The sequence below is a fragment of the Xiphophorus maculatus genome, chromosome 18 (assembly GCF_002775205.1).
Source record: "Xiphophorus maculatus strain JP 163 A chromosome 18, X_maculatus-5.0-male, whole genome shotgun sequence".
Lineage (NCBI taxonomy): Eukaryota > Metazoa > Chordata > Actinopteri > Cyprinodontiformes > Poeciliidae > Xiphophorus > Xiphophorus maculatus.
This window is the reverse complement of record NC_036460.1, coordinates 23,685,573-23,694,040: the sequence shown is the minus strand read 5'-3', so window position 1 is coordinate 23,694,040 and position 8,468 is coordinate 23,685,573. Positions and strand designations below refer to the sequence as shown.

Sequence of the window (8,468 nt, the reverse complement as noted above, 5' to 3'; positions counted from 1 at the left end):
CTTTCTTCTTCTACTTGCTTAAATGCGGTAAGCAAGCAACGTTTTGGTGCATTGCCGCCACCAGCTGGACCGAAAATGTTCTCCCAAAGGTGTATCATGTCTAGTTGCGTTTTGTGGTCCAGAAAATATTTTTAAGGACTGTATTTACATTTTCGCGTTTACTACGGACATATCACAACAGTCTATGAAAAAGGTCAACTAAAAATAGAGAAAAAAAATCAGAGAAGAATATGAGTTACAAAGTTAGATTGAATTATGCTTTTTTGTTGTTTGAATGTCAGATTGCGCCTACAATTTTAGATTCATTGTGAGCTTGAACAACAAAAACATTAAGCATTTCAGAATCAGATTTATTGGCCAAGATATAAAGTATAAATATTAAGCTTAATGTGGAAATCAAATAAGAATCTATACAAAATTTATATGTGCTTGCAAATAGAAAGAAATGATTGTTGTGTGACAGTGCAGTATTAATTTACTTCACGTTAGAGTTGCTGATGACTGCATGTGTTCATTGTGTTCCTCGGAGAAACTGCCTGGGGAAAGAAACTACCGCTGAGGTGGCTGGTTTCAGTCTGTGGAGTACAACAATGAAACAGTTTCAGGTGGAAATGCAGCATGTCCATGCTTTGTAGTCCAATCCTAATACTAAAATCAAGCCTTTAAAAAATATATCAACTAAGAATACTCTTCAAAAATGCCATTGATACCTTTGTCAGAAAATAACGTCACATTTTTTTTCTTCCCAAACATGACATTATTAAATCTTGTTAAACAGCAACAGAAATCCAAATAGTTAATATTAGACCGACAGTACCATTGCCTGTAGTAGATTATTACAAATGTAAAAGAAGCTTTCACTTTATTACACAGGAGAAGGTAAGGAATTTAATTTAAATGATCATATTGTACAGTATTAATCAGTTTTATGGTTATGTAAAAATGTATACAGATGCATAAGAAATACAGGCGATCAATTTGGTGTGGCTTTAATTCTTCCAGAATTTCACATGAAGGAGATAGGGCTCAATAATGGACTTTCAGTGTACGCAGGGGGAACCATGGAAGATGTTCTGTTGCATTGTCTAAATTATCAGAAATAGGGAAGATAACTGATTCAAAACCTGGGAAAACAATTAAACAACATGGAGGTTCACATAAAGAGTTTATTGCAAAGGAATTCCAGATGTGTAAGCTCTATTATTTTTATTCATGTTCAAAAACTAACACATTTATATTAGGACATGAGTATTTATTTTATTTTATTTTATTTTATTGTATTTTATTTTATTTTATTTCGCTCATTTGGTATGAGCGACATTGTGGTTCACACTCCAAGCCAGTTGATGGCGGTAGCGCCCCACATTTTTGTTTACCAACCTCTGAAAAATGACACAGAAGAAGAATTATTTTCATGGATCCCGCGAGAAGATAAACGTGATTTGAGAAAACCGGGGCTTTCATTCATCATATCGAGGCGAATAGTTCGGCTACATTTAGATTAACGGCTTCACCACATTTAGGGGATTGTTAAGTCTCCATCCAAGGTATTTATAGACTTATGTTTCTTCGGTATGTGTTTAAAAAACCTCAGAAAGTAATTGTTTCATTTAGTTTGATTTATTCTGCTGAAACTGTTGACCTAGCATGTACAGCTAACAGGCTGTACGCGCTGAATGGCTGTTTGCTAACCGTCGTTAGCCTCAGTTCTTTGTCGCGCTTCAGATTGCTTAAAGCTGTTTTGTTTTGTTCCAGGTGATCTTAAATAGACTTTAAGATGACCACTCCGGAGGTTCGTCCCAATCACACCATCTACATCAACAACCTGAATGAGAAAATCAAGAAAGATGGTGAGTTTTCTATACAACATATACATCTCGTATACCACAACTCGATTTCATTCGATGTAAACTCGCATCCTATTTCGTTTTCTCCCGTCTACGCAGAGCTGAAAAAGTCGCTTTATGCCATCTTCTCGCAGTTTGGCCAAATTCTGGACATTTTGGTAGCACGGAACTTGAAGATGAAGGGCCAGGCCTTTGTTATATTTAAAGAGATCAACAGCGCCTCCAACGCCCTGAGGTCCATGCAGGGCTTTCCCTTCTACGACAAACCCATGGTGGGTTAACTAGACACTGAACAACTGCAACAATCTTTTGTTTTAATTTATTTGAGTTTTAAACCCAGATTAGTTCTTAGTATTGCTTTCACCATAGTTGTGTGGTAATTTCAGCAACAAGGCAATTCAAAGCGCTTTACATGAATTTAAAGGAAATTCACACAAAATAACAAACCAAAGGAAAGAACAAAAGAAGAAGAAAAAGAATCTAATACAGTTGATCCAGAGTATATGAACTAGATACTCCTGTTCAGGCTGGATAAGTATAAGTAAATATCCTCTAGTAGTAGGATACCTTAGTAAGTAGTTGCTAAGGTAGTTTTTTTCTGTATTCTAAGTTTGTTCTAATCCCTGTTTTGGATTGCGGGATAAGTACAAGTAAAAATAAAGACTAAATGTTCCTGATATTAAACCGATATTAGTCTAAAGAACCTTTTGGACTAAATGTTGCTTGAGAATGCGAATCAGAGATAAGACTACTGAATTTCTATAACACCAAATAAAAGCCTGTTGGTTCATGTTTTCAAATAATTGACACAAAAAAACCAACACACTTTGCTTCCTGTCAGTTTTTTCATTGATCAGACTATTTTAGACCTGATCTGATGATTAAAAGTTTATTCAGATGTAAAGACTTTGTTCACTTCTTCAGTTTTTGTTTGTTGGGAAGAGCATGACATGAGACTTCTCCGGCCCCAATTGTGTGAGCACCATAACTTCAACCGAAGAGCCTGAAACCCCAAATAAGTTGAACTAAAAAAAACTTTGTGCTGTGTCTGTCCTCTGTTTTAAGCAACTAATGTTCATATCTTTTGCAGCGCATCCAGTACTCCAAGACAGACTCCGACATCATAGCGAAGATGAAGGGGACCTATGTGGAACGAGACCGTAAAAAGGAGAAGAAGAAGCCCAAGCCTGAACCGGGCGTAAGTAAGAAAGCAGCAGCAGCCATGGTGGCTGGAGTCCCTGCAGCCATGCCGGTGAGTGGAGCTCTGATTTATACGCATCTGCTGATGCAGAAACAGAGAGGATGCATTTTAAACTGATTGCCGTCTGTAGGGAATGCCTCCTATGAGCCAGGCTCCACGGATGATGCACATTCCAGGTCAGCCGCCGTACATGCCCCCTCCCGGCATGATGCCCCCACCTGGAATGGCCCCCGGCCAGATGCCCCCAGGGGCCCTTGCTCCTGGTCAGATGATGCCTGGACAGATGCCCCAGCAGGTAGTGTTTCCGAGTGTTCCTCAGTTAAAGCCGTCTTACTCTCATTGACGGGTAGAGTTGAAATGATGATCTTTTCTCGCAGGTTTCAGAAAATCCCCCCAATCACATCCTCTTCCTCACAAACCTGCCAGAGGAGACGAACGAGCTCATGCTCTCCATGCTGTTCAACCAGTGAGTATCAGCTCTGTTTATTTATTTAGTTTGTATTTTGTTTTTTGCGTTGTGCAATTTCTAAATGGATTTGGTATTTTCCCAAACTAAATCAGAGCTGTACGAGAATCGGCGTCACTGCTTTCAGCTTATTCTCATACAGAAAAACAGCAGAATTGACTTATATAGTTTCTTTTATGAGACAAAGTCATAAATGCCCTGAATTACACATTTATTTGATAACTCTGCACCAGTACAGAGTTACACCAATAGCTTCAGAAACTTGGTCCAGTGTGTAGAAACAACTTTAATTTGTTCAGTCAGTGCAGTTAGGAGTATAACAGCCAATGTAAAATAAATAATAAGCTGATAAATACAAAAGGTTTACTAACTTGGTCAAACATGTGAAAATAAACTGCAACAAACCTTTCAAATGGTTCAGAAAGAGCAATTAGGAATTCTGTCTTTAATGTCAAATAAATAATAAAGAATGAAGTTGCTCAGAGCATTCAGCGTAGAATTAGACTGAATAGATCTGCACTTATCGATCAGACACATTGTCACTGATAACCCATCTACACTTTTTTTTTATTTTTATTGCTGCCTCTCTGGTATTTATTCATGTTTAAAAGTTTGTCTCCACGAAGGCAGAACCTGACTGCTTGTGTTTCTTCAGGTTCCCCGGCTTCAAAGAGGTGCGATTGGTTCCGGGACGCCACGACATCGCCTTCGTGGAGTTTGAAAACGAAGTCCAGGCCGGCGCGGCGCGAGATGCCCTGCAGGGCTTCAAGATCACACAGACGAACGCCATGAAGATCTCCTTTGCTAAGAAGTGACCCCTCCCTGCAGGCCCTGGGTTCAAATGCTCTCAGCTCTTTTTATCTTTTTTATAAGAATGTTGCTGATTTGCGGGCAGTGGTACTTTCCCCTCTTCGAGGATTGCCATGTAAGTATACGTTAAAATGTCAAGCTGCTGGGTTTTAACACTTCCTAGGCAGAAAACACTCGTTGGTAAACGACACAATCAAAGCTGTGAATTTTGATTACAGATTTACTCTGTTGTTAAATCCACAACTTGACATTTGTTTTTATCAACTGTTAAAGCATTGCACCCAGAGTCTGGGCGACCAGACATTGTACCTGGAGCTTTTTCTTTTTTTATTAAAAGAGGTGACTTTATTGTCTGTGTGAATCTTTCAGAACAAGTTTGTTTTTGACTGATTTCTGCTTCAGCACTTGCCCCTCATTCATTGATGTTTATGTATTTCTGATTCGCTATGACCTTTATTGAGTCGCTTTCCAAAGTTCTAATTCATATTCAACTTTTTATGAAAATAAGCTGTGAAATCTCAGTAAAAATGAATGTCATTTATGGTATTTCTTGAGGAAAACTCATGAAAGACCTACCTTCAGCTTCAGAGTGCATTTTAAAAAAAGTTATTACATTGAGGAAAACATCGATGACTGCGTAAAAAGATAATGATTGCAGAACGCCTTTAGTTCATTTCCCTGATTTAGAGGCCATCCTCTCAGCCTTGCAGTGTAATTACAAACCAGTAAAGACCTCCTCTTCCTCTCAAAAGCCGGATTCATGAGCTTCAGGCAGGAGTGACGTGTGAATTGGGCCTGAAAAGCATAAATTCGCTCTTTGCTCTGCACACACACAGGGCCTCCCTGTTGTGGAAACTGCCCTGGGTAATTGTCTGCAGGTCAGACCGACAAAGTACACACAAAAATTCACATTCTTCTGCTGTTTCCCCAAGTCTTTCCACACTCTCTTATTTTGCCTTGAGAAAGCGCTGACCTTAGCCACCAGGGAGCTGTGTGTGTGTGTGTGTGGGTGGTTTGGTCCTGGAAACATGGCTGCCCACTCAGCAAAAGAAAAATCTTTCTGAGGGAGTTAAAGCTGCTTGTTGCGTGACGCCGAAAGGCAGTCGGTTTTCAGGTTAGCTTAGCAAAAAGTCAGAACATTAGAGGTTCCCACTGGTCACTGTGGAACGGTGAGTTTTGTTCAGTAAAGAGCGAAACAAACTCCGCCTCTTTATTGGTTTCTTCTGATTTCGCGTTTTCTGGTCACACTTTCTGGATCGTCAGATGAGTTTTGATCCAGAAAGTGCTATTTTAAGATTATTTCAATTATCAAGGACATAACTCAATCAAAACTAAACTGGGCCTCTGTGAAGCGGGGCAGTTTTGGGGGCAACAGTAATTGCCCCCCCTAAACTTGGTTGCGCCACATTTGGTAGCAGTTTGCAAAAATCAAGTAACGAGTCGTTTACATCAGCTCTTTCAACCACATAGGAGGACTTTAAGAGAATCAACGTCCTGTTCGAGGTGACACCACAACGTCTTAACTGGGCAGGACTTTAACTAGACCACCCCAAAAATTTCATTTTGTGCCTCTCAGACATTCTGATGTGCTCAACTGATATGCAGATATTTTCCCTCTGGATTTTCTCATACAGAGAGAAATGCATGTTGGGCAAGGAGATGTTGGAAGTAAAGAAATTAGAGTTACATGCTCTATTGATAAGACTGAAGTGTGTAGATGTCAAAGGTCAAACTTCAATTCAAGAAAATATACCAGAAATTGTCTTAGTTGTTTTCTTAAGGGAGTTAATTTATGTAACCAGTTCGCCAGTGGTGAACTGGAATTAGTTTTTGAATTCCTTAGACTAAGCATAAACAATGTAGATAATTGAGAACTGTGAGTATTTACTGAAAACAGACTAGTAGTCATCCTTCTTGCCATCAAGAAGTCCAAACCGTTCATCCCTTGAAATCTTCCAGTGGCCACAAGATGGCGCCAGTTGCGTACTTAAAACGTTCAAATTTATATCATAAAGTCTACATATTTTGGTGATCATTTTCGCTCAGGTGAGACACGCACATTAACTAGAACCTGTAAAAAACCCCAACTAAAATCAGGAATGTGTTTTACTTATTCAGCTCATGCCTGCATGTCACTGCTTCTTGTATGCAAATCAAGGCTCTGCTCAACAGGCCTCTGTTCCGCTCCCGGGGTCACCGCAGAGCGCCAAGCTGCGGAAACGCCAGTGGTTGTCAGGGAAGCTTCTCGAGGCAACAGCCCCGTGATAGACCTTAAGACGAAGGAGGAGGAGGAGGAGGAGGAGGAGGAGGAGGAGGAGGAGGGACGAGGGAGCCAGAATCGCATTAGATGGCCCTCCGATGAAGAAGGAACATTGTGTGGAGGTCTTGAATCCAACAGGACGCAAACACTGGAGGTCAGATGTGGAAAATATGCCATGTGACGGGTGCCAATGTTCAAAAGATGCCTTCACACTCCACAACTCCCTTTTATATTTATGCGCTCAGCCGGTTATAGGGAAGCCCGGCGGCTCCGTTCAGCAGCTGCATGCGAACAGCAGGATACAGCTGCAGCTGTCGGAACAAGTTTAGTCACCAGCGTCCATGTGTGAGCAGAGGGAAGCAGGCTGCAGGTGGAGTCTTTCTGTCCATGGAGTCGCTGTGTACTGCACACACCCAAAGCAAACCCACTCTGTGAAAAACAACATTTTTGTGTCCAGCTCATAAGAGGAACCAATATCAGCTGTCCCATCTGTAACCACCTGTAAAATACTCTTGTCCGAGTTTAGTTCTCAAGCTTTTTCTCCCTGATTGACATCTTGAGATGAGTTACAACATAATTTCCACATAATGTTCTTTTGGAAAGTTCACCGATCTCTCCCAACAGCAAAACAACAAGTCAACACGATTCTGCCAACGCCGATACTTTGCTTCATGGGACCACAGGAGATGTTTCCAAAAACTAAAGTCTTTGAGTGAAAAAGATTTATTGCTTCCTCTGAGCTACAGGTGAGTCTTCACCTCAAGCACCACCTTGTCTCTCATGACGTACAGTAGGATAGAGTGTATGCGTTGGGTTCTGTGGACACACTGCTTCTGTGTCTCCTGGTGGAGAAAGAGCTGAACCAAAAGGGGATGCTAATGATCTGTCTACATTTCTGACGTCACTCTGTGGTTCTGAAGTATGGGTCATAAGATTCTGGTCGCAAGGAGTCAAAGTTAGCCGCCTTTGTAGGGTGGCTGACCGTTAGAGACGATGAGCAGCTCAGTCACTGGGGAGAGCTCTGGCAAGGTCTGGGGCAGCGGTTTGCTTTGGGAGTTTGGATGGATGGATGGAATCATAATCCAGACTCCTTGAAACAAATTAAATTATTTGCACAAACTGTCCACGGTGTACCCCGCCTCTCGTCTGTTGACCCCTGGAGATAGGCACCAGCACCCCTCTTAACCTCACTAGGGACAAGCATGTGAGACAATAGATGGATGGATGGAAGGAAGGAAGGAATAGGAATATCGAATCACATCCCCGTTTCAATAAAGTACCGGGGTTTGCTCACTCACTGCTTTCTAACAACTTCAGCAAGGCACCTGCTTTCTTCAGCAACAGCTCATCGCTGCGGCATTGAGCTCGGCGTAGCAGCCGTGTTGTTCACTGAGGAAGTGCATCAGATTTATTTGATTTTCATAGCCTTCTCATTGGAAATGGGTTCTGGTTCCTGTTTGACTTTTAAATTCTGTTATTGGCTGGTTGCACCAACCGTACCTCACCACTGTGTCGCTTTCTTGATCTGACTCTCCTCAATACGTCAGGACTCTCTTACGTGGCATAATACAAGGCCACGAGTGTTAAACTCTCCTTGCATCTGCTGCAATACACCTGAATCAAATAATCAGGTCATTAGCAGAACTCTGGAGAACATGCATATATAGAGAAGAAGAGGTGTGAAGCCATTTGAGTCAGGAATGTTGGACAAGTGGCACAACTAAAAAACGACAGACTGGAGCTGTCTTTTACTTTCTCGTTGATCAGTTACTTGACCAAACGTGGAGAGAGCCAAAAGAAGTGTTAATCCCATCTTGACGGGTTTTGTGAAATGGATAAGTGGACTGTGACGCCCCCTTGGTCATGCCACACTGGGCTGACAAC

General features: G+C 41.4%; 1 protein-coding gene across 1 annotated transcript; it reads left to right on the top strand.

The window, feature by feature from the left end:
• Positions 1-1,433: 1,433 nt before the first annotated feature.
• snrpa (small nuclear ribonucleoprotein polypeptide A) lies at positions 1,434-4,685 on the top strand. The gene is made up of 7 exons (XM_005808002.3): positions 1,434-1,547; positions 1,756-1,850; positions 1,947-2,119; positions 2,938-3,099; positions 3,179-3,343; positions 3,426-3,514; positions 4,170-4,685. Exons 2-7 carry the CDS (start codon positions 1,778-1,780, stop codon positions 4,327-4,329), a joined length of 822 nt encoding a protein of 273 aa, XP_005808059.1. The 5' UTR covers positions 1,434-1,547; positions 1,756-1,777; the 3' UTR covers positions 4,330-4,685.
• Positions 4,686-8,468: the final 3,783 nt, after the last annotated feature.